At 36.2% G+C, this 27514-nt stretch overlaps 1 protein-coding gene across 1 annotated transcript; it reads left to right on the plus strand.

Annotated features, from left to right (window-relative positions):
• Nucleotides 1-18664: 18664 nt before the first annotated feature.
• CHB3 (DNA-binding family protein) lies at nt 18665-23518 on the plus strand. Its single transcript, XM_079008659.1, has 7 exons — nt 18665-19174; nt 20008-20549; nt 20665-21318; nt 21690-21856; nt 21942-22327; nt 22402-22601; nt 22784-23518. Exons 1-7 carry the CDS (start codon nt 18724-18726, stop codon nt 23147-23149), a joined length of 2766 nt encoding a protein of 921 aa, XP_078864785.1. The 5' UTR covers nt 18665-18723; the 3' UTR covers nt 23150-23518.
• Nucleotides 23519-27514: the final 3996 nt, after the last annotated feature.

A 27514-nucleotide genomic window follows, 5' to 3' on the forward strand; every position in this document is an offset into this window, starting at 1 on the left:
ACTCTGTTTTGGATGTTCTTTATATTTTCGGAGAGAGGGGAACATGTACTATAATATTTTAATATTATCTTTGCTAAAAATGCTTAATACAAATTTTTACTTTTTCAGACGCATTAATTAGTGTTGTCGTTTGAGCGGTTTGATTCGGTTGACGATTTACACATTTGGAAGTAAGGTATCATCTGACATCATATAATAATTGAAATAAAATTATTTATTTTACTTTAGATGCACTAAAACTCGATAAGTTAGATTATCACGAGATTCGCGGTGAATTGGCCGTCTATAATATTAGCCCTAAATTTCGGGATGTCACATGTTCCTTAATATGCTCAAGTATTCTGACAGCCTTGTCAAGATGGCTTAACTCCAGCTTGATCTTCATATTGACCTAGTTAGTCTCTCGGTTTTACATTAATCACATTGTTGAATCCCTTTCTGAATCATTCTCATATCCACAAATCAATAGCACCAAGTTCCATAGCCCTGCATACAGAGTAAAATAAATAAAACTAAACATATAATTTCTCCCAAAAATGTAATGTACATAAAATTTTATATCATAAGTGGTAACTTTGTAAAAATTTCACATCATTAACTTTATAAATGGAATTTTTGGGAACTTCCCACTTCCTAGCCATCAAAAAAATTAACAAAATGGAGAAACTCATCAGGACATACATCAAGGAAATAGTTAGACTGCACGGAGTGCCAATATCTATTATCTCGAACTGAGATAGTAGTTTCACTTCCAGATTTTGGCATACGTTGCATAGATCTCTAGGAACTAAACTAGACATGAGCATTGTGTCTCATCCTCAAACAGATGATAGAGTGAAATGATGATACAAACTTTGGAAGACATGATTTGTGCTTGTCTAATAGACTTTGGTAATGCATGTGATATCCATTTACCGCTAGTCGAGTTTTCATATAACAATAGTTATCACACTAGCATACAGGCTCCCCTATTTGAGGCCTTATACAAACGAAAATGTGTTCTCCGCTATGTTGGGCAGAAATTGGAGATACCCAACTGGCTAGAAAACATGTTGGATATACTTTACATATTGGCCCCGAAATCATTCATGAAACCACGAAAGAGATTGTTCAGATCAAGGAATGGCTAAAGCCCGCACGTAGTCGTTAGAAGAGCTATGTCGACGTAAGACATAAACCCCTGTTGTTCGAAGTAGAAGACTGTGTCCTACTAAAAGTCGCACCATGGAAAGATGTCATTCGATTTGGAAGACGAGGTAAGCTAAATCCTCGATACATCGGACCTTTTGAAATCCTAGCAAGGGGTTGGTCTGGTGGCTTACAAACTCAAGCTACCTCAAGAACTCAACAAAGTTCATGATACCTTCCACGTGTGTAACCTCAAGAAGTGACCCTATAATGAGAATTTAGTCATTCCTATCGACAAGATCCAGATCAACACTAAACTTCACTTCGTAGAAGAACCAGTGGAGATCATGGTTGAGAAATCAAATGCCTCAAAACTGCATACCTATAGTAAAAGTCTGATGGAACTCTCGTAGAGGGTCGAAGTTTACTTGGGATCACGAAGACTAGATGAAGCAGAATTACCCACAATTTTTCAGTAGTGCTCCCTCCACTAGTGGAAGAATATAGTAGTAGAAATGAAATAATTTCGGGGTGAAATTCCTCTAACGGGGAGGTAATGTGACATCCCGAAATTTAGGGCTAAATTTGTAAACAGTTAGTTCACCACGAACCTCCTTGTAACTTAACCGAGTGAATTTTAATGCATATTTTGGTTAAAATATAGTGCCATTCCAATTACATTAAGATATAAAATGGTATCCTACTTCCCGTTGTGGAAAATCTCAATAAAATCACAACCACAAACTGTAACCCTAACTAATACGTATGAAAACCTAAAATTTTGTATTAAGTGTTTGGGAGCGAAGCAAACACTCTAGTCTCGTACTTCATGTTTAACTGGGTCCGAAAATATAAATAACGTCCAAAGCGGAGTTCGTAGGCAAAAGATTTGACAGTTTTAAGAAACCAAACCAGTATAACACTGATTTTACCTGAACTGCATAAACCGTTTTAATCCGTTGAAGCACATGTACACCTCAGATAGATATTTTGAGAGCGTTTTTGGACTCAGACTACGGTCTAATATTTGATTTCATATCGAAATATTTTTAATAAAAATATTTGTAAAAGTTGAAAAATCAGACGTTTCAGACCAATTAGACGTGAAACTTTAAACACAATTTCCCGGAGTTCTACAACTCGAAAAATTTATCCATTCGGGTTCCTAGAATCCTTGAATTAAATTCTATCATTTGACGCCTTCGGAAAAATTAGTTGACGTGGGGAATTGGACACACAAAACAAAAACCGTTTCCAAGGCATTTTAATATTTAAATGTGGATATTTCACTTTTAAGCACATATTAGACAAGAAGGAAAATGCCTAGTCATGCATCCCCCCCCCTCTCGTGTTTCTCCCTCTCTTCCCATCTCTTTCTCTCTCATGTCCCATTCTCTCTGCCTTCCTCTCTATTATGTACTTCCACCCTGCCGCCCACAATCACCATTCACAGCCACCACCTGCTGCCACCACTACATCCGATCACCATTGTAAGGACTCCCCACCTCCACCTCATTTCTTCTTTTGTTGTTCCTTTTTTTTGTAACTTATCCTGGACCGAGAGCCCCCCATTGCAAACATCGACATTCTTTTTTTTTCTCTTTTGTGAAACTTGTGTGAACCAGATGAGAGGGATGAGTTCACTCTTATTTATCAAACTTCAATTTAAATTTTGCAAATAACCCCTACCTCATTATTTCTTTCACAAATTAAATCCTAACCTTCAAACTTCCATTTAATTCTTTAACAACAATCCCTGCCAGAGAAATTTTGACAAATTTGGTCCCAAATCCCAACTCGGATTTAAAGTAGACACTTCAGCGCCTGCTTGTGAAATAAGTTACGAAATCAGTTCCTTGTTGAATTAATTTAGCAAATTCGTCCCTATAATAATGTGACACCCATAAAAATCATGCCAAATTTCAACTTTTAAAAACATTTCAAAACCATTAACCATTAAAAAATGTGTTTTCAAAATGTATAATATCATAGTATAAATATGAGGAGCTGTACGATCACGCCATTGCCTTTCCCTGATCCCCTAATATACCTGAAACAATAAACTGAAACCATAAGCCCAAGGCTTAGTGAGTTCCCCCAAAATACTGATACACTGCACACATAACACATAATAACAACATGTACTGGGTCCACAACTTTACAAACTAGATTATCCTTGGGCCCACAGTGTGAGTCTGGATTGCCTTCCGGACCCACAACTCACATCTAGATTGCCACCAAGCCCACAATACGAGTCTCCCTCAGCTCGTATCTAGAATGCTTCCGAGCCCACAGTACGAGTCTAGCATGCCCCACCTGGCCCTCAACTCATATCTGGAATGCTCTCGGGTTTGTTGGTTACCGCACGGAGCAGTATCATCTCAACCCATCCCACATAATATGTCGACATATAACACAACTAATGCGCATACAGATAATCACATAATACTACAGGTAGTCCTATCGATCTACCTAACTGGCATAGCAACTAGCATGCAACACTAACTCATACTCAAGATACTGCCAACTGTTATGATATCATATCCATTGGTCTGGCCTTGGTGCCTTATACCCCTTAGTATAGTGAGGTAACTCACCTCGTAAGTAGTGTCGAAGTACCGAAAACCCCTGATCGTTGTCTCACCAGAAATCCCGAACTATCACATAATAAATACCAAGTCATTACACAACATAACAATTTTGGCTAAGGGTCCACACAATCCATCATGTCCATTTTCTTTATTGGGCCAAGGCCCAATGCCAAGTCCATAACCTTGAAAGTCCTTATGCAAAGCCCATTATTGGCCCAATTTACCAAATTGGGCCCAACTCCGTAATTCGTCTTCAAAGTGATTATAATGAAGGGTCTTCAAAGAGTGGGACTGAGACTGATTTAGATGAAGAACTTGATCTTTCTGGCTTCGATAAGGATGAAATTCCGTTAAACTTTGGAAGTGTAACAACCCGAAATTTCATATCACTTCTTGTAACGCAACTTGTAATCCAATTTGATCAACCAAACGTCGTTTCCAAATTCGTTTCCGATTTCGCCATTTTATTAAGTCATTATCTAGTATTGATCTAAAATGACTTAATGGGTGTCTTAATGCCATTAGGAATCATTTTAACACCCCCATTATAGCTATCAGAATAATTCCAGAATCGGCCATATCGGGTCACGACAAATTGGTCGGGTATGACCAAAAGCCCCACTTAACGCCGGTATCGGGTAGAATTTCGTCGTGTCCAATTTCCGAGCACTATATAAATGATTCAAAGCTTTCATTTGAAGCTTTTGGCCATTTCTTCCATAAACATTTCCAACCTCTCTCCTCAAACTAGAATTAAAGGTCCAAATCTCAAGTTTAAGGCTTCAAATCTTTGAGGTAACTTCCCTAGCATGCTATACAACCTCTTTAGCCTTCAAATTTGAGTATAATCTATGTTTTAGGACCAAGAACATGTGTTTACGGCCAAGGATCAAGCTTGGGCCGTAAACACCTAAAAATGAGGGTTTTTGAGTCATTTAACCCTGCCAAATCATAGTTGGGACTTAGATAAGACCATAAGGCTTGCAAATTGAGACTTAAAACAATTAAAACATGAATTTTATGGGACAAAAGAGAGTTTACGGCCAAGGTTTGCTCTTGGGCCGTAAACTCCTCAAAAATGGGGATTTAACACCTTAAATCATGTTAGAATGCCTTGAAACTCAATAAATAGCTTTGTGGTAAATCCTAGATCCATCTAAAAATAGTTGAAGGATTTGTAACACATCAAAAATGCTACATATAAGAGTTTACAGCCTAGGAGCATACCCTTGGCCGTAAACTCATGAAACTTGGTCAAAAGATGCATCAAATTCACTCTAATGGCTTGCATAAATTTCTAGAATCACATGTGATTGTCTTAAGCATCAAAAACTAATTTTTCAAGAGCATAGGAGAGTTTACGGCCATAGAACATACTTCTAGGCCGTAAACTCCTAAAAGTATGTTAAATGGTGCTCTAAATTCATAACAAGGCTTAGAAAATTAACTAGAATCACATGTGATTGTTCTTTGTACCTAAAATGAATTGTTTTTTACCATAATAGAGTTTACGGCCATAAACTCCATGTTTAAGGCCGTAAACTCCATTTTTAAATGTTATAAATCCAAACAAATTAATCCAAGGTATTCTAGAAGTCCATTCCAACAATCCCTATGTCCATTCAAGCCATTAAACTCTCAAAATCACATCAACATGAGTTTACGGCCGTAAACTCATGTGTGTGTGTGTTTTGTGGCTGTAAACTCCTTTATATGTTTACTTTTGGAGAGTAAACTCAAGTCCCAAGTCCCTAGTGCCATATTACGTCCGAAGATGTCACCCGGGTCGCTCCAAACGCTCGTTTTGAGGTGTTTAACCTCGTTGGAGTGTAATGTGCCATATAATTAGTGAGTATAAATCTAATTAGTATTATATGGATATTATTACGTTTTACATAGGGACATCACGAGTAAAAAATCCCCGAACCAACGTCTAGTATTCAAAAACCGACGCATTTCCGAGTCCGGTGAGTTCATACCCCTACCCTTTTTCACTGATTTTCACTGTTTTCAGGGGGGGGAACACAAGCAAAGTACAAGGGTTTTCTTTTACTCAAAACTTATTTCCGTGTGTGTGTTTCACATTTCATATGCTTTTAATACTGATATACACAACTGATAACCAGTAGAACATGCAGGTTATGTAAACATTATTTGTGAAATGGGTTTTATAAACTGTTATGTTTTATATATTTCACAAATGGTTTTCCACATTTTTATCAGTTAAAAGCGTGACATTAGAACACATGAACAATATAACTTGTACACTGTCTTGTCCTCGGTAACATTCCACATAGATACGCGAATGGAGGGTTATCATATTATTACTAGTAAATTTGTTATTCCTGTATGATTGGAGACACGTCCTCGGCGAACACTCCACAGAGATACGCGAGTGGAGGACTACACCCGTAACCAGAATCTCTGGGATTTAGAGAGCATGACTTGAGTGTATAGATCTATACGGGGCTGACTACCCCATACCTGGCTGCTAGCTACAGCCGAACCGAAATGGTTCAAGGGTGACGAAAGTCATAAGGTTGTGGACTACTTATTGCCACAGGTTCAGTCTCTAGTATGGTTATGGAACTCGCAATTAGGATAACAGAGATTTACTTATAGTCATAATGAATAACTTATACATCTTTTACATTGATAACCAGCATTCAGGAAAGTATGGGACTTTCCTGGGAAACCTTGTACATAACCAGGTCTAACATGAATACATCTTTTACATTGAAAACCAACATTCAAGAGAGCATGGGGCCTTCCTGGGGATCATATATTTAACTAGAAAAGTGTAACAAAACAGATAACATTACATCTTTTACAAATGATAACTCACAATCGGGAAAGTATGGGACTTTCCTGGGGATACATAGGAACTCAAACAGAACAGTTTAACAAACCGGATAATCAAACCATACATTTTTCACATAAGGAACGTGTTTTCAGTGTACAAACCTACTATACTTTGAAATTGTGAAACAATAATCAACTTTTAAGAAAATGTGAGATTTTCTTGGCGTGTGTTACATTTTCAGAAACAGAAAGGAAACATGTACATTTTCACAAAACAAAACTACTTATGAACTAACCAGTGTCATGCTGATTTTCAAAACCGCTTGTGTTCTCAGGTCAACGTTAGAACAGGTACCGAAGATTCTTTTTGCTTGAAGATGGAATGCTCAGAAGACCCGTTTCATTTTGTTCATATATATATATATATATATATATATATATATATATATATATATATATATATATATATACTATGTATCACAACTGTACGACTTTACTTTTGAAACAACTGTAAAACTTTTCTTATGTAATGTAATGGTTGTTTTACTTTACTTACTATGTGCATTGGATTTGATACTCAACATGGAGTCAACCCCGGAAATGTTTCCGCCTTCGGTTTTCAGGGTGTGATAGGAAGTAACGAAGATTTCTTGTCAAATGATAATCTCAACTCGCTACTTGACAATATCAATGATGTTGTTCATCCAGCAACGGAGATACGGGACTCCGATGATGTTCTCAAGTCAACGCCTCTTACTACCGAACAAGTGGTTGAAACGACAACTCCTATGGTGACGGTGTCAGGGATTCCTCCCCTTGATATTGTTTTACCTACCACGAACCACTTCAGAGTGATAATACTGTTGGATTAGTGTCTAAGGTTGTAACTATATTTGGTAAGTACTTGACCTGGTTATGCATGGTCCTTTTGGGTTGCCTTCACCATGGCAACTTGACAGGGTGATTTAGAGAGAAGTTATATTATTATTAATGTATTATAAGAATAATATGTTAAAAGAATGATAATATTATTTGATTAATATAAGTCATAAATTAATTAGGAATTAATTTGGCGACTTAAAGAGATTAATTGAATAAAGGGGTATAAACTGTCAAATGTATGAAAGTTGTATTTTGAGCCAAGAACCCTTATGGATATGGGTTGGACGAATTTAGGGATGTGGATCACCTAGAAATCGTCCAAGGCCCTATCTAGAAGAGGATTTGGATTGCTTTGAGGCTAAGTTATCCAATTAGGGTTTTAAGGCGAAACCCTAGGAGCTCACAGTATAAATAGACCCATAGGGTTGAGGAAATCGGCACCCTTGTGATTGGAGTAACCCTAAAGCCGATTTCCCTCTTCCTCATCTCTCTCAAATCATCTTCTTGCTAGTTGGTGTTTGTAAGTCATTAGAGGAGTGACATTTGTGACTTTAAGCTCCGAGAAGAAGAAGGTTTTCAAGCAAGTAACTCAAGGTATTATTCTAGATCTGTTTTCATATGTTTTGATTATTAGTTTACATTAGATCTAGCCACGAAAGTCTTGGATATGTTGCATGTTCAATTAGTGAAACCTAGATCCAAGCTATAGGGTTGTATGTGCACATAGGTAAAGTTCTTATGTCCAAAACCCATCAGGGGCATCAGAGCCATGATTGGTTTCAATTGAATATGATGCTTAACTGTTTTACTTGCTGAAAATCGTTTTTTTTTTTTGCCCTCTGTCGACCCAACTCGGCGAGTCAGTGTTTGGACTCAGCGAGTTGGCCCTACTCGGCAAGTCCAAAGCTTGACTCGGCGAGTCCGAGCGTCAGACAGAGGATAACTCGGGATTTTGTTGTTGTTTTGTCTTGGATTGATACCTAAATCGCTTTATTATGTAAAAATCCGAATTTTAACTTAATTTAATGATTATCCTTGACATAAATATAGATAATTTCAAATCTTTTAAATATTAATTATTTATATGATAAATATTGGACTATTTAAGATTATTTGGTAATTATCTAATGACTAAAATTGGATTAGGTCAAATATAGATAATTATGAAATTAATTGTTTAATTTGAATTATTTGTTATTTGATCCCTATTGTTTGAAAAGTTCAATTTCTATCCCGAAGTTTTGAAATTTGAATTTTGTGATTAATAGTTTAATTTAGAAGAATTTAAATTTCAACCCCTAGAGTTTTACAAGTTTAAAATTCAAACCTATACTATTATATTATTAAAAGCTTAATAAATATATAAGTAAAATTAAAATGCTAGTCTTACCGCTAGTAGGCCTCATTCACGAAGTCGGTCTATAAGGTGGGTATAAGGTTGCTGCCTATAAAATGACGCTTAATGGGTGTACACTCTCACCCACCACTTGCTTGACCGGTGGAGGGTCGTTAGCCGAACGGGTAGGATAGTGCAACTCTCTCTCCTCATTAATAAGTATAATGAACATATAAAGTAACTAAACTATTTTATAAAATTCTCAATCTTAGTTACTTTAGGAAAAGTGAATTGATGCAATCCCATGAAATTGCACTTTGCACCCTTGCTAAGAAGTTAGTGGAGCGTGTGTGCTTTACCGGCACACTAACTGGTTCTAAGCAAAGGTGGCAAAGGGTGATTCATTGTTTATGATAGTTTGATGGAGTGTGTGTGGTTTACCGGCACATCGAATAGATGATTGTAACAATGAAGGCACCATGTAGATTTGCATGGTAATTCACACCCGCTTTGTGATCCTTGGTATCCCAGTCACAAACTAGAGGGGCATATCGAGATTTAAACATGACATTGAAGAGTTCAATGAATCTCTAAAATCTAGGAATTCTCAATAAAACTTAAGGTTATGTTTTCGTGGTGAAGAATTAGTGAATCGTCATTCACTTACCTCCAAATTATTTGCATGATTGGATTACGGCATCCCTTTTCTAATATGTGAATAATGTTGTTGGGTCCTAGCCCTAATTTTTCATTTTGGGTGTTTAATTAGGGATCCAAATTCTAATCAAACTTTGTCCTTTCTATTTGTAGATGTCGAACACAAACAACGCTGCTGCTAACTCATTCACGTTAATGAGTCTTTGTCAAAAGGTGACCTTCGATGGTACGAACTTTAGCGAATGGATAAGATACATTCGCACCATTGCACACTACGAGGACAAACAGTATGTCCACGACGAAAAGCTCGAGAAGGTCAACCCGGAAATCGCTACTCTCGAAGAGATGACTGTCTTTGAGACACACGAACGTGATGCAACAAAGGTCCATTGCATCATGATAGCCACTATGAACCAAGAATTCCAAAAGTCCTATGAGGACATGTATCCGTATGAAATGCGTCAAGACTTAATGGAGAGGTACCACCAAAGCGCGACGCAAGAGTGCTATGAGATCATCACCAACATGATCACCGCTAAGATGGGAAATGGAGAATCATTGACTGTGCACTTGCAAAAGATGCAACGATATGTTGATCGTCTTCACAAGTTAAATTTTAACTTTAGGGAGGATTTGGCCATCGACATTGTTCTTCATTCCTTGCCTTCATGCTACAACCAATTTAGGATGACCTACTATATGAACAAGGAAGAGGTCACCCTAAGCAAACTCCAAGGACTGCTGAGAGCAACCTAAAGGACAAGTCTGTTGCACCAACTCCCACACCAACCACTGCTCCTATTTTAGCTATAGGGCAGGGAAGGGGTAAGAAGAGGAAGGCTCCGTTAAAGAACCACCGCAAGGGAAAGTCCCAAGATGGTTTCTCTTCTAGTGGGACCAAAGTTGATCCCGTTAAGCCCAACCTTAACCCGAAGAAGGCAAAGTGCCATCATTGCCACAAGATAGGGCATTGGAAGAGAAGCTTCCCGGAATATCTGCAAGCCATCAAGGATGGAAAGATCAAACCATCTTTTGCAGGTATATACACAATTAAATCTAGTAATTCACCTCATACTATTTCTTGGGTTCTTGATACAGGATGTGGTTACCATATCTAATCTAATTTGCAGGGACTAAGAAGAGATAGAGATGCGGAGCAAGGAAGAGTAAATCTAATCATGGGGAACAGAAGATCGTTGCCTGTTACCAAGATTAGAGTGTATTCTTTAGTGCTTAGTAATGGATTAGGTTTAGATTTAAATAATTGTTGCTACTCGCCAAATATGGCAAGAAACATCATTTCATTTCATGGTTTGTTTAAACAAGGATTTAGATATTCGTTTAATAATATGAATGGTTCTATTTATGCTTATCTAAATGGTGTTTTATACTTTGAAGCAATGCCTTGTAATGGAATTTATGAAACTGTTATGGTTGTAGATAACCTAGGAAATGATGTGTTGTGTATAGATTCTTCCAATAGTATGGATAAAGCATCTTTATGGCATTGTCGTCTTGGACATGTCAACAAGAAGCGCATAGCCCAACTCCAAAATGATGGAGTGTTGGAGTCATTCGACCTTAGGGAAGATGACACGTGCGAATCTTGTTTACTTGGAAAGATGACCAAGTCACCCTTCACTGGAACTTGTGAGAGGGGTGAGGATTTATTGAATCTCATACATACCGATGTATGTGGGCCCTTTAGATCCACCACAAAGGATGGAAACCGCTTCTACGTGACTTTCACCGATGATTATAGTAGATATGGGTATATTTACTTAATCAAGCACAAGTCTGAAACGTTTGAAAAGTTCAAAGAGTTCAAGAATGAAGTGGAGAATCAATTGGGCAGAAAATCAAGATGCTTCGATCCGATCGAGGAGGAGAGTACCTAAGTCTTGAATTCCAAGACTATCTCAAGGAATGTGGAATAGTTTCGCAATTGACGCCACCTAGGACACCGCAGTTAAATGGTGTGGCAGAAAGGCGCAATCGAACCTTGTTGGACATGGTTCGTTCTATGATGAGTCGTGCTTCACTACCTATCTCATTTTGGGGGTATGCCTTAGAGACTGCCGCCCATATCCTTAACCGAGTCCCTACAAAGAAGGTTGCCAAAACACCTCACGAGATGTGGACAGGGAAAGCTCCCTCGTTGGCACATATCAAGGCTTGGGGTTGTGAAGTTTTCGTAAGACGAGAAACTCAAGACAAGCTCGAACCTCGTAGTGAGCGATGTATTTTCATCGGCTACCCGCAGAAATCCTTTGGATATCTCTTCTATAGACCGAGTGACAATGTTGTCTTCGTTGTGAGGAGATGGATTTTCCGAGAGAGAGAGAACTCATAAGCCAAGGAGACAGTGGGAGTCAGATCGATCTTGAAGAGATTCAAGAGCCGAGTGATGAAGGAACCTCTACCGCTGGCGCTCAACCCGAGGAGGAAACTCCGGTTGAACCAATTGACGAGTCATTATCTCTTAGACGTTCCGAAAGAGTTAGAGTTCAACCCCAGTTGTATGGTTTTCGTATTACTACCGAAGGGGACACGTATATTAGTGATAGTACACTAATAAATCTAGATGAACCTAATTGCTATAAGGAAGCCATGGCAGGCTCGGAGTCTGCAAAATGGAACGAGGCAATGGACAGCGAGATTCAGTCTATATATGACAACCAAGTTTGGAATTTGGTTGACAATATGCCCTGACGTAAGACGGTTGGGTGCAAATGGATCTTCAAGAAGAAGACCGACATGGATGGGAATGTGCACATGTACAAGGCGCGATTGGTGGTGAAGGGCTTTACTCAAACTCCCGGAGTTGACTATGATGAGACCTTCTCACCAGTTGTGAAGATAAAATCTATTAGGGTGATGCTAGCCATTGTTGCATTTCATGATTATGAGATATGGAAAATGGATGTCAAGACCGCTTTCCTTAATGGGAAGCTGGCTGAGGATGTTTACATGGCTCAGCCAGAAGGTTTTGTCGATCCGAAGCATCCAAATAGAGTGTGCAAGCTTGAGAAGTCCATTTATGGACTTAAACTAGCGTCTCGCAGATGGAATCTTTACTTTGATGAAAAAGTCAAAGAGTTTGGATTTGTATGGAGCGAAGATGAATCATGTGTATATGTCAAAGCCAGTGGGAGCATAGTTAGCTTTCTTGTTTTGTATGTCGATGACATACTGCTCATAGGAAACGATGTCCCGACTCTGCAGGAGGTAAAGTCCTGGCTCGGGAAGTGCTTCGCTATGAAGGACCTCGGAGTAGCTTCTTATATTTTGGGAATAAGGATAGTGAGAGAAAGAAGTAAGAGACTAATAGGACTTAGTCAGAATACTTACTTAGATAAAGTACTAAAACGTTTTAGTATGGAAAACTCTAAGAAGGGAGAACTACTGATATTGTCATATTTATACTTATTTTTAGGCAATATTTAAGTACATTTTTATTAAAAAATCGGTAATTTGTTTAGAATAATGGTACTTATGAGCTTAAATGTTGTTTACAGCCAAAAAGAAGACATTTTGAAGAAAAATGGACTGAAAGTGTTAAAGAAAGAAACTTTGGGAATCAAACGAGTAAAAGTGAAGAAAATCTGGAAAAAGATTATTCACGACGTGAGACCTAAAGGATTCACGACGTGAATCGTTGGTTCTAGAAGATATGTACGCGGGTGAAGGAATCCTTGAAGGGCACGGTTATCTAAGACTCACGACGTGAATTTATGATTATTCACGACGTGAATTTATGGATATCAGCAACTATATAAATCCTTGACCTTTACGAATAGAGACACTTTTGGGCAGAAAGAAGGACTTCCAGAAGACGTTTCAGAGCGAAGGAAAGGTTCTGGAAGAGGGTTTCCAACACCAAAAGAAGTAAAGGTTTATTTTTAGAGCATGTCTTTCATTAGTTTTAGCTGTGTTAGTTTAATTACTATGATGAGCAGCTGAATCTAGCTACTCTTGTTTAGCTAGATGAAGCTTTAAACTTATGAATAGTTATATGATTATGGATTGAGTTTAGTTGGTAAAAATTTGCTTGTGTTTGATTTGTATAACCTAGCATGTTAATATTTGTTTATCTAATTGCTTAATTGCATGTTCTGTGTAGCTTAGTGACCATTAAACTGCATGAACCTGTTTACCTAATAATTTAGTGAACATTGAATTGTTAGAGCTAGGATTGACTAATCTTAGTTAGTAATTAGAATAAATAAAGTTTAGCTGTGCTAGAGAACGTAAATTGTGATCGTAATTGCGTTTATACAACAAATCTTACATAGCATATTTATATCTATAATTAGTTCTGTGTTTAATTATGTGTGAACATATATGGTTTGACATAAACTAGTTAAGTATTGGTAAGATAGAACTAAATTACTAATATAATTGAAAACCAACTTAGTAATCCGTAATTGTTAGCTAGCTATAAGGGAGAAGTGGATTCAAACTAAACAAGAGTGTGTTTTTATTTATTGAATTTGATTTAAGTCCATCTGATCTTGTAAAACTAGATAAAACCCTTTATTAAATTTGTTAATAAAATAGGTTAATGTAATAGCAAGTAAATTAATTAGTAACACCGTTCCCTGTGATCGACACCCGACTTACCTAAGCTATACTGTAATCTGACTAGGTACACTGCCTATAAGTGCATAGATAGTCTAAGTTTGTTAGGTTATAAATATTAAAATTAGTGGGTACTTTTGTGCACATCAACTACCGATACAGAGTAATACCAAGTTGAGTAAGACTCAAAGTCCGAGTACCGAAGCCGAGATAGCTGAGATGAGCCGAGTACCTTACGCTTCCACAGTTGGCTCGATCATGTACGCTATGACTTGTACTCGTCCTGACGTGGCCTTTGCTTTGAGCATGGTCAGTAGATATCAAGGGAATCATGGTAGAGCGCATTGGATTGCGGTCAAGAACATCCTTAAGTACCTTCGGAGGACCAAAGAATGGTTTCTAGTCCTCGGAGGGAGTGATGAATTGAAGGTGCGAGGGTACAGTGACGCCAGTTTCTAGACCGACAGAGACAACTACCGTTCGCAGTCGGGATGGGTCTTTACCCTTAATGGAGGAGCAGTAACTTGGAAAAGTTCCAAATAGGAAACTGTAGCTGATTCAATGTGCGAATCAGAGTACATTGAAGCGAGCGAAGTTTCAAAGGAGGCAATATGGTTGAAGAACTTCATTGGTGATCTTGGAGTTGTGTCTGCCATAAAGGAGCCCATGGAAATTTTCTGTGATAATGAAGGAGCGGTTGCCTTGACCAAGGAACCGAGGGATCATGGTAGATCTCGGCATATCGACAGAAAATATCACATTATTAGGCATCGAGTAGAAGAAGGACACCTCGTGGTTAAGAGGATATCATCAGAAGATAACCCAGCAGATCCGCTTACGAAGGGACTGAGCAGGGTTAAGCACTTGCAGCATGCTAGGAGTATTGGGCTGAAGGATGATATTAATTTAGATTAGATAGTATTAGAAACGTGTAATAGATAAATGTAATTGACATTTGATGATTAAATAAAGGAGTATTATTTATAAGTAATGTCACTGTCTTATGTTAATTATTTAGCTATTGTTTCACTTTGCATGTTTTGACTTCCAGAATAATTGAGTTTATTAAGAATAATCGAATTATTCAAACAGTCCACAATCGTTCATATGTTGGAAGTAGGTATGAATGAAGATTGTCATGAATTGGTGTGTAGATTGTCTAAATGGTATTAGACATAGCAAAGGGTTGCTGCAACGTTCATGAGTGCTTATGAACAAGTTTTGAGCATTGGAATAAACCCGCGCTTGCTGGGATCACTTTGGAGTGATTGCAAGACGATAATATCATATGGTCTTAAAACCTAGATATATGGTTTATTATTTACTAATTAGTTGTACACTGATAATGCGAAACCGCCTCAGTAAATTGATGTCATAAAGCGCATTGTTGTGTATAGTTGATTAGTCAATAAGTAAATGCATATAAGTCGAAGTTTATCTGTTACTTTTATCCTAAGAGGGTAAAAGCGATATCACGACCGCTCGATGATTTGATTTGACTTATGTGTCGGGCCCGGTCAAGACTGAATTGATGTGTTCAATTAAGTTCTATGTCAAATAAATTTGAGATCGAGAAGATAGTTGCTGGACAATGAGTATGACAATGTCTCATGAAATTGTCTGCACGATATCAAAACAGAGGACTGTACGATCCCTTATCTAAAGGACAGGTTATTGATAAGATCAGAGTTGACAGCGTCTTTGAGAGCTACGATTGCTAATCGGATTGTGTTTGCGTTTATAGTTACTAGACTTATCCAAGTGGGAGACTGTTAGATTAGTGTCTAAGGCTGTAACTATATTTGGTAAGTACTTGACCTGGTTATGCATGGTCCTTTTAGGTTGCCTTCACCATGGCAACTTGACAGGGTGATTTAGAGAGAAGTGATATTATTATTAATGTATTATAAGAATAATATGTTAAAAGAATGATAATATTATTTGATTAATATAAGTCATAAATTAATTAGGAATTAATTTGGTGACTTAAAGAGATTAATTGAATAAAGGGGTATAAACTGTCAAATGTATGAAAGTTGTATTTTGAGCCAAGAACCCTTATGGATATGGGTTGGACGATTTTAGGGATGTGGATCACCTAGAAATCGTCCAAGGCCCGATCTAGAAGAGGATTTGGATTGCTTTGAGGCTAAGTTATCAAATTAGGGTTTTAAGGTGAAACCTTAGGAGCTCACAGTATAAATAGACCCATAGGGTTGAGGAAATCAGCACCCTTGTGATTGGAGTAACCCTAGAATCGATTTCCCTCTTCCTCATATCTCTCAAATCATCTTCTTGCTATTTGGTGTTTGTAAGCCATTAGAGGAGTGACATTTGTGACTCTAAGCTCCAAGAAGAAGAAGGTTTTCAAGCAAGTAACTCAAGGTATTATACTAGATCTGTTTTCATATGTTTTGATTATTAGTTTACATTAGATCTAGCCATGAAAGTCTTGGATATGTTGCATGTTCAATTAGTGAAACCTAGATCCAAGCTATAGGGTTGTATGTGAACATAGGTAAAGTTCTTATGTCCAAAACCCATCAAATACAACAACCCATATCTCACAACCTCCTCCAAAAGAAGAAGACGTGATCCTAGACAATGATTTCTGGATTATGATATATTTCAAGGCCTCCCAATTCCACCAACAACCACTCCTGCCATTGTCTCATCAGAACCTTTTTGTGAAGGTCCTAGCACCACCTTTGAGGCTGGTGGATCTTCTGTTCAAGCATAATTTTCTCCTCCCAGGCCAGATCATGATGCTGCCTCTATGAGGCTCGCCATGCATTTAGCTCAGGAACAAAGCTCAATGCCTTCTCCCAGAGCTAAAGGAATTTCTGTTAGAGAAGGTCATTCAGGAGAAGATAATCCAACCATTGATGAGCTTCAGAAGAAAATGAATGTGCTTGATCAAAAGAACATTGAGCTCAATATCCAAGTTACTTATCTTTTGAGCGAAAATGCCAAGCTGAAGATTCAAGTTTCTGATCTTGAAAAGGACAAAACTTTGAAGACTAAGCAGATTTTTGACCTCCAAGATCACTTTAATCTCCTCACTTCAAGCTACTTTGATTTAAAGAAAAAGCTAGAATAGGAACTTGGTGACAAGTTCAAGACATTTGCTGATGAGTCAAGGATCAATCTGCACATTCAAGCTCACCCCATTGTGACATCTGCTCAAACATATCGTGTTGTAGATCGATTTGAGGAGGTGCCAGATCAAGCTCCGAGTGTTGTGGCCTTAAAACGTGCCAAACTGGCCGAATCTGCCGAGAAGGGTCAATTTTTGTTCAAAAGGAGCTCGGATCAAAATGCTCCTGTGGATCAGCCCACCATCACTTTTACAGATCTTGGAGAAAATCGCTTTAGAAATGTATATGGTGACAGGTCAGGGATCATCTCATGGGGATTTCACGACACTTTAAACATGTGGATCGTGAGACGGAAGAGTGGCAACACTGAACTATATAAAGATGTTCATGACTTCAACTCCCGGACCAGGGTTGATCTTTCAGAGTTGTCAAAGGCTCATTTTGCAAATCCATCTCAAAATCCCAAGGATACACAGTTCAAGCATTTCTTGGAAGATCAAGTGCTTAAGGGTTTTCCTTCAATGAAGACTGTAGAGTCGATTATTAAAGTATACCCAAGTGTAATTGATCCCAAAACCAATCAACCTCTTCGATCTGTGATGTGGCCTGCTACCAATCAAGTAAAGCAAGTTCCTATTCTCCATAATCATCCAAATGGATCTCTACGGTCCATGGTGTACTGGGTGTTTGATGAAACTACAACCTCTGCTGTCATAAAGCTTGAAAAAGGATGCATTTGCTTATATGACAAAAGAGACCTGCTTCAGTTTGGGAAATGGGATATACATCAGCTGAGCCATCATCAGATCAAAGTTGCAAAAGGCATCTTTGAGCCAGCTGCCAAAGAATATACGACTATGGTTATTGATATCATTAACAAACGGATGTGGAACAGAGCAATGGGGAAGTCAGATGTGATGGTGGTCGACAAAGACTGAGCTCAAGGTAACACCAAACCAAGGGGGAGATTGAAGGGTCCAGTTAGTGGTTTGGTCTAGGCTTTCATTGTAATAGTTCTTTTGAGTCTTTATTGTGGTTTAGTAGGTTGTTAGTGAAGTTTACGACCCTGTAGTGAGTTTACGGCCGTAAACCCAGTTTCCGGCCCAAGTCCACTATAAACAGAGGTTGTTTAGGTCATTATTGGTTGTTGATGCCACAGAGTTCACGGCCTAGTATATCGAGTTGTACCAGACGTTGTTCAGTAATAAACGTGTGCAAGCTTGATTTCTCTTCTTCTACTCATATTCTTGTTTCTACTGATTGTTTGTTTGTTTGATCATTGGTAAAGATCCGTTTTAGGACCTTATAGTGGTGAAAAATCTCATATGGATACTTTTAATGGGAAAAATCAAAGATCCCAAAATTGAAAGAAAAATACACATTAACGACCAAAATTGTAAAAATAAAAGCTTAGGTCCCAAAACTGAAAAACAAAGAAACGTAGAAAGCATTCTTGTAATTCACTATAGCTTTTATTCAGATTTTCTTATTACCGTCGGATCAAGATACTATTAAAGGTACAGATTACCCAAGAACACCTTAACAATTCTGAGCCGCGATATACAGAATAATTCATCAAAAGGAAATGTTGGTAGTGTAGATCTTCGAAGACGAGTCTTCAGTGTGCGTTCCCAAACAAGCCCTAAATATGGAAGAAAAGCACAATTCACCGGCGACCGCCACCGAAACGGCACTACAATCGTCGGCGGAGCCACCATCTTCAAGGAGAAGAGGCGGAGGGCTGAAGAGGAAAGCCTCGAATATTAGCAACAGCATCACATCTACTCCGCCTCCGTCGTCTTCGAAGCGTCAAACACGAGAGAAACCCTCCCCGGTACTGTTCCCTCCGATCCACAATGGACCGTGCACCAGAGCTCGCCTACAACCAAATTACACCGATTCCACGGCATTTTGGGACGCGGTGATTGTAAATGGCGAAGGAGAAGGCTCAATGTTGTCCACGCCGGTGGCGGCGAAGGTGGAGGAGGAGTTGATTGCTAGGAAAGAAGCTTGGGAGGCGTTGGAATTGAAGATAGAAGCTGAATATGAAGACTTAAAGTCGCGTGATGCTAATGCGCATGTTGCACCAATTTCTTCTGGTAAGTAAATGTAGCTTGTTCAAATCACTTATCATCGTATTCCTTTGTGTGCATGCGTAGTTTGTTTGCAGCTAAATGTTATTGCCTTTGCTTTGTTAAATTTTAAACATGCATGATCTGCCCAAGTTATAGTCGAAGTTGCAGGAAATATTGTGTTTCTTAGATTCAGTAGATACAAAATGATGCAGCATTATGATCATGATTTTCGAATTTACGAACCTTGATATGAAAGATAAACCGAGATATTTCAGGACGGATATATAGGTATTGTTATCGTAATATACCAAGCTTTATCTTATTCAGGCCATCCTACAAAATCATGAATTGAACTTCTTTGCATAGACATCTTAACTCGGAGATATAGTCATACTTGAGTTGAGAAAAACGTTTTTGTTGCCATTAACAACCTTTATCTGGCAACCAGTAGAGAATAGAGATAACTTTTTTTATGGATTAAGGGCATGAACATGTTATCTTTTGGCATTAGTATTGGACATGCTGCTTAGATATGTTCACTCTAAATCTATAATTTAATTTGTTAGAATTAGCAAATAGGATATGCAAAATCAGGCTCTTCTTTGGTACATACTGGAATCAATGTAGTCTTGGGACTTTCTGTATTGGACATTGTCAATTAATAACCATTTTGGGAACTTGGATTCTTTAAGCTGTTGGATACTTTATTTTTTTATAGACATTCCAGTTCACTTTATTGTTATTAAGAATAGCATTGCAGCATGGAAATATTCCTAATTCCCAAAGGAAATACATAGACTTAATCCATACAGATTGTCATACACATACTGCAAACTGACACGCAAAGACTTTTATAGGTTGGTTCTCATGGACAAAACTTCATCCATTAGAGGAGAGAGCATTGCCTTCTTTCTTCAATGGAAAGTTGGAGAATCGGACTCCTGAAATCTACATGGCGATACGTAACTCCATTATGAAAAAATTCCATGCAAATCCCAATACCCAATTAGAAGAAAAAGATCTTTCTGAAATCTCAGTTGGAGAATTGGATGCCAAGAAAGAAGTAATGGAGTTTCTAGACTATTGGGGTTTGATCAATTATCACCCATTCCCTGAGACAGATCTCCCTACCTCCATGGCTGATGCTGAAGAATCTGAAGAAACTGAAAAAGCTGAGAAAGTAAATTCATTATTACAAAAGTTATACGAGTTTGAGGTGGAGCAATTGTGTACGCCAGCTGTCCCAAGGAGTAGTTTTGCAACGCCAGCTGTCACATCCAGGTTGCCAGAGACCATGATAGCTGATGAATCATTGCAGCCTGAAGGACCTTCTGTTGAGTATCACTGTAATTCATGTGCAGCTGATTGCTCTAGAAAACGTTACCATTGTCAGAAACAGGTCTGTTGTTTCTTTAACATTTTTTTATATCAATTGTAATAATTGTAATTTCATCATCTTTATGTTATTATTATCATAGTTATGTGCTTTTTGTTGACCAAATTCTGTTAGGCAGGCAGATTATGACTTATGTACTGAATGCTTCAATGCTGGAAAGTTTGATTCCGACATGTCACCATCTGATTTCATTCTCATGGAGCCTGCTGATGCTGCTGTTACAAGTAGTGGGAAATGGACAGATCAAGAGACACTACTCCTTCTAGAAGCTTTGGAACTCTTTAGTGAAAACTGGAATGAGATTGCTGAACATGTGGCCACAAAAACCAAAGCTCAATGTATTCTACACTTTGTTCAAATGCCAATTGAAGACACTTTTCGCGATTGTGATGATGAAGAAGATGATGATTCAAGTCATAAAGAGAAGGATTTGAAGAAAGATGAAAGTTGTAATGAGAATGAAGAAAAGAAAGAAGTTGATGAAAATGATGAGAAAATGGAAGGTGATGTGGATGGAATCAGTGATTCTGTTGATGTGAAAGAAACCGAGGAGTCAAAAGCATTGGTGGAGAATGATGATTCGCCTCCTGATGATTCCTCTCCAATGGAGGTTTCGGAATCAGTGATTCCTGGGAATTTGAAAGATAATCAAGAAAATGGTGTGGATGTTGCATTGAAAGCATTGAGAGAAGCTTTTGAGGTTGTGGGGTCTCTTCCTTCCATTGATGAGAAGCTTTCTTTTGCTGATGCTGGTAACCCTGTCATGGCAATGGTAAGTTATTCTTGTTTCTAAAGTTTTATAGTTTTCCAAAAATACCCTTTGTAATATTAGCTTTTTACAGATTTGACTTGCATATTTTTTTATTACAATAGCTTTATAAGTCATATTTTTAGGCAATTATAACCAAAATTAATTCATTATTCAAATATAATTAACTTCAAATCAGTTATCATATTATCAAAACAACCATTTTATTAAATAAAAAAACACATTTTAATTAATTACTAGTATTATAACACATGCAAATACGGTTTACAAATAATTTACAAGTAACAAATCTCACATATTTATCATTATATAAAAATACTGAATTACAATTTTTAATTTATGTAACATATTAAAACTGATTTTTATTTTTTCAGGCAGCATTTTTAACTCGGTTAGTGGACCCCAACATTGCAACAGCAACAGCCCGAAATTCCTTGAAATCCGTGTCAAGTGGGGCCACTGGCTTGCAACTGTCTGCAAGACATTCATTCATTATCGAAGATCCTGTTGATGAGAAGAAGAAACCAGAAGAAACCGAGAGGTCAAAAGGGCATTTCCGTAATTTTCCATTTAATAAAACTTTTTACAAATGCGAACCGACATTAAAAGGTTATAATATTATGCAGAGATGATGTAGAGGAAGCGGTGGAGCAAGAGGATTTGAAAGAAAAGAACGATTCTGACAAGGAGGGTATAAATGGAACTGAAAAAGATAAGGAGTTGGTGGTTGCTGATGAAAAAAAGGAAGATGAAGGGGTTACAACAGAAGTGGTGGTTTCCAAAAAAGGAAAGAATACACGAAGAAAGAAAGGTAAGGAAGGTAAGGAATCGGTTGCTGTTGAAGAAAGTAATGAGCAAAAATCTGAAGCTGAGAATTCTTCAAGTTCTAAAAAAGTGTCTGAAGATTCTGGTGAGAGTGTTCCAAAAGATGAGGAGATGTCAGAGAAGACAGAGGAGCCTCATGAACCTAATAATGATAATACTTCAATGGCTGAAAACACAGAAAATTCAGGTATTTGATTTTTTGAAAAGTTACAATGATTATTTTAATTTTTAATTGATTGGCAATGTTCATTTATGATGTAGGGGAGGCAGAAGCAAAAGAGTGTAAGAATGTGAAGAAGAAACAAGCACCAGAGGCAGAAACTAAAAATGACCAAAATATCCATAACATGACACGCGCAGCTGTCACTGCCATCTCAGCTGCAGCAGTCAAGGCAAAATTACTTGCAGACCAGGAAGAAGACCAGATTCGGAAACTTGCCACGTCGTTGATAGAAAAACAGGTAAATTGGGTATTTTCAATGATGAGGGCATTTATGTCTTTTTACAGACACACAAGTTTCTAATTTGACCTTCAGTCTGAGTCCAATGCATGTCAAACATAGGACAACAGATGTTCTTTTGTGATTCCATTTTTGTTCAATAGTAAGGATAAGAAGGGCATTTACGTCTTTTTACATTGCAGTTGCAGAAATTGGAAACGAAGTTGGCTTTCTTCACGGAAATGGATGGTGTGGTGGCACGGGCAAGGGATCAATTAGAACGGTCAAAGCAAAGACTGTACCATGAACGGGCCCAAATAATTGCCGCCCGTTTGGGGATGTCATCCACCACTGCCGCCGCTAGGCCCATCCCACAACCACCAAGGGCAGGAATGTCATTTCCAAATCCAACACAAAGACCTCCAAATCCAAATCCAATGACGAATCCCATGACCATGACTCCGCATCAAAGACCGCCACCTTCAAGACCCATGACGATGGCACCAACGCCACCGCCACCGCCACCTCCTACAGTCGCCGGAAACCCGTCCTCGGTTGGAATGAAGTGAGCTCGGTTGGAATGAAGTGAGGGGAGGGCAAAATTGTAATTTGGCATTGTGTTGTACCACACGAAAGTTCTAACAAGTTTTTAGTGAGTTACTACAAAGGACTATGGTGGAAATTAAAATCTTGGGGTTCTAATATTAGAGGTGGTATGTTAATGAGTTTTTTTTTTTGGATTATGTTTTTTTAATAATTAATGTTTAATGTTGTGTAGATATAGAGGGATTGTAAGTGTGTGTTTTGGAACTAGAAGGGTGTCTTTGTTAACTTTTTAAGGTGTGGGTAGGTATTTGTATGTTTGGTTGTGGATACTTTTTCATTTTTAGTTGTATTTTAGTGTACTTTAATTGTTAAAAGCCATGAATTTTTTGCTTTGTTTGATTTGTAAATATGAATTGTTTTGTTAACTTCTTCCTCTTAGGATACCTCCAAAGGTTAATTTATAAAATACTACCTACTTTTTTATATTTATTTTCACCGACATTTATTTAAAAATCTATCATGAAAAACTCAATTTAACTTTTTGTAAGTAACAAGTTTATCCCGGTCCAAAACTTTTTTTTTTTCTAATGCCTTTTTTAAATACATTATATTTTTTAGATATATATTCATTTTTATTTTATATATACTTAAGAAATAGATTAAGTAGTCATTAGTCAAGAAATGATAAACATTTTGTTTGTAAATACAAATTAAGGTTTATAATTAAATATTATTAAGGTTATGTTTGACGTATTAGCTGAAAAGTTAACTGATAATTGAAAAACTAGTTGTTAAATAAAAAATAGTTGCTAGTTGAAAAACTAGCTGATAAAAAATAATGTTTTATAAAACTAGCTGAAAAGCTTGATAAAATATATAAAATGACATTTAAAAGAAAAGAATGAGTTTCTATAATTAATTAAGGGGTATATTAAATTTTTTTAAAAGCTCATAAAAAGCTAATCTAAGTAGTTTTTTAAAAAGCTAACTTATAAGCTATTTTTTTGGCTTGTTAAACATGACAGTTTAAAAAAGCTCGAAAGATAAACTAGTTGTGACGCACTAAATATAGCCTAAGTGTAAGAGACAAAATATATAAGAGCAATAAGTGGATTGAGTGCCAGTTTATAAAAATTTCGCATCTCAAATTATAAAAACCACCTCAATGAGTTTTCCAAATAGCTAAAAGCTTTTGAAAAGCTATAACTAAAAATGGCATTAGAACATTTCCAAATTCAATGGTTTGCGGTCTATATGGCAAAAATTTGTTGCAATTTTGGTCTTCATCCGTTATAAAACTAGTGCTATACCCGTCTGCTGGTCAGGTAGACTGATGTAAAAACAATGAATCGATTTTACTTTCTTTTATAACATTCTACTTTCATTTGTTCTCATGACAACATTGTACTATGACAAATTACCCGATTATAGTTATACCATTCACATAAACTGTGTTATAGATAATAACAGAGCTAAGGAAAATCTACAATAATGTTCCTACATTTTAACCTCATATTTGATTAAGTCCATACATTATTCTTTTTTCTGATTAAGTCCTGAATATTGGGAATTGTATTCAATTAAGTCCTGAATACCGGAAATTTTATTCACTTTGACCATTTTTACCTGGTCAACAGGTCAACCACTTTCAAAATTTACACTTTTAGATTAGATTTTAAATTTTATTACAAATTTGATCCAAAATTTACACTTTTGGTCCAAATTTCAAATTTTCTTACGAATTCATCCTAAATTTAGTATTTTTACATTTTTTCAAAATTTAGGTTAGAGTATGTTTTTTTTTACTTTATAAAATCATATTTATACAAAAAAATATTTTAACACAAAAAACCTTTTTTTCTCTATATAAAAACCTTTTGTTAAAAGATTTTTTGTTAAAAAAATTCTTATATGTGAAAAGTATGTTAAAATATTAAGAAAAAACATAAGAAAGAATTGGTCGATATAAAAAGATTCTTAGAAATATATTTTTATTTTAGTAAATATCTTGGAAATTTATTTTATATTTCCTTTATTAACATCATTATATTTGTTATTATTTTCGTCAAAACTTATAAAAATCATAACCTCATACGAACTTCATTTTCGACGTTCTTTATATTGACGTATTCGTCTTGACGACTACTACAACTTTCATGTTGATAATTTTAGCCAAAAAAGAATATATTCACTTTCATTTTATTGGTTTATATAAAAAAACCAAGATATTTACTAAAATAAAAATATATTTCTAAGAATCTTTTTATATCGACGTGTTTTTTCTTAATATTTTAACATATTTTTCACATATAAGATTCTTTTTTAACGAAAAAATCCTTTAAAAAAAGATGTTTATATAGTGAAAAGAAGGTTTTTTATGTGAAAATATATTTTTTTGTATAAATATATAAAGCAAAAAAAACATAATATAAAATAAATTTTGAAATATATATATATATATATATATATATATATATATATATATATATATATATATATATATATATGTAAAATACTAAATTTAGGATGAATTCGTAAGAAAATTTTGAATTATGGGCCAAAAATGTAAAATTTTGATCAAATTAAATTTAAAATCTGGGCCCAAAGTGTAAATTTTGAAAGTTGTTGACCCGTTAACCAGGTAAAAAGGGTCAAAGTGAATAAAATTCCCGGTATTCAGGACTTAATTGAATACAATTCGCGGTATTTGAGACTTAATAAAAAAATAATAATATAAAGACTTAATTGAATTTATTGAATATTTTCGTAGAGCAACATATCTAATCTAATACTTAATGTAAATAAGCAACCCTAACATTGCAACAAATTAAAAAGCGATTATCTTTCATGGGATTGAACCGACTTTTAAGTAATAAGTCATGCATACTGATCAAATTTACTACATGATACTTTATATTTTAACCTCACCATTTATGTAATTATTAAGATAAGCTTCTACATAGGGTAAACTTGGTGTATGAAGGTTTCCTGATGTTTAAAAATTGATTATAACTCTTTTTTATGGAAAATTATTTATTGAGAAATTTTATATCCTCCTATTTTTTCATATTTATCTTCTTATATCTTAAAACTTTTTTATTTTATTAAAATGTGACACTTATCACTATTTCATTAGGATAAAAATATAAAAAGAAAAGATATTTAATTTCTATTAATTATTATATGATTTTATATCAAAAAGTGCTAAAGAGAAGATTTTCTATAGGAATTAATAATAAACTAGAAAGGTTACCCCCACTACGCGGGGCCAGAAACTTTCAATGTTATTTCCGAATCGATAAATATGATAGACGTAGAAAGTGCAAGGATGAAAAGCCCGGACTTTGCCCCGAACCGTTTTTTTCATGTTTTTATGAAAAAATGTAAAAGTTTTGGCTGCAAGGATCAGAAGTGACAAAACGGCTAAAGAATTAAAGGGGTAGGAATTAGCAAATTTTTAGAAAAATGATCAAATTTGTCAAACCGTCAAAGTTTTGTTGCCAAACTTTAAATACTAAAAGGTTCCTAAAAAGTGTAAAAATATTGATTGTAAGGACCAAAAATGTCAAAATAGGTAAAGAATGAAGAACAAAGTGCAGGGACAAATTCTGCCAAAAATGGTAACTTTACTATTCCTAACATTCATATCTTTAATATATATATATATATATATATATATATATATATATATATATATATATATATATATATATATATATATATATATATATTAATTTGAAACTCTAATCAAAGACTAGGATACAAAAGTTTTTATGATATACAATTAAGCCTTTGGCCGATTTAAAACTAAACAAAAAAAACGATATAATGATAAGACAAAACTGCAAAATTAGTCCCTGTGGTATTCAAAAAACTGTGGATAGGATCCAAAAACTTTTCAACGTGCATGGATAGTCCAAAATCAAAAGATTTCTGTGAATTTGGTCCTCGATAAATTAAAATGACTATCTTGCCCTTATTATTTCTCTTTTATATTTTTCTTTATTTAGTGCAGTATTTCATTAATTATAAAAACTAAAACCTCTCTCTCTCTTTCTCTCTCTCTCTCTCTCTCTATGGTCCTTCATTCTTATCGTGAACTCCATTAAATCCTCAAATCTACAACTCCTTCTTACAACACATTTAATACGATCTGAGATATTAAGCACATAAACAAACTATGAGATGGATCAGACAAATGGGGAGGAAGTGAACCAAAACTAACTGATTTTCTCCCCCAACCCATTCTCGTCTCTGCCGCCTCTATTCCATCCTATATTCTCCAGTTGTTGGTACCCAAACACCATCAACCAATTGAAGAGATTTGGTTCCTTAGGAATCCCCAAACTGAAGATGCATCACCAAACCAAATCAAACCTAATCAGGTA

This window comes from Lactuca serriola, chromosome 7 (genome assembly GCF_051521515.1).
Source record: "Lactuca serriola cultivar US96UC23 chromosome 7, Lser_US96UC23_V15, whole genome shotgun sequence".
In the NCBI taxonomy this organism is placed as follows: domain Eukaryota; kingdom Viridiplantae; phylum Streptophyta; class Magnoliopsida; order Asterales; family Asteraceae; genus Lactuca; species Lactuca serriola.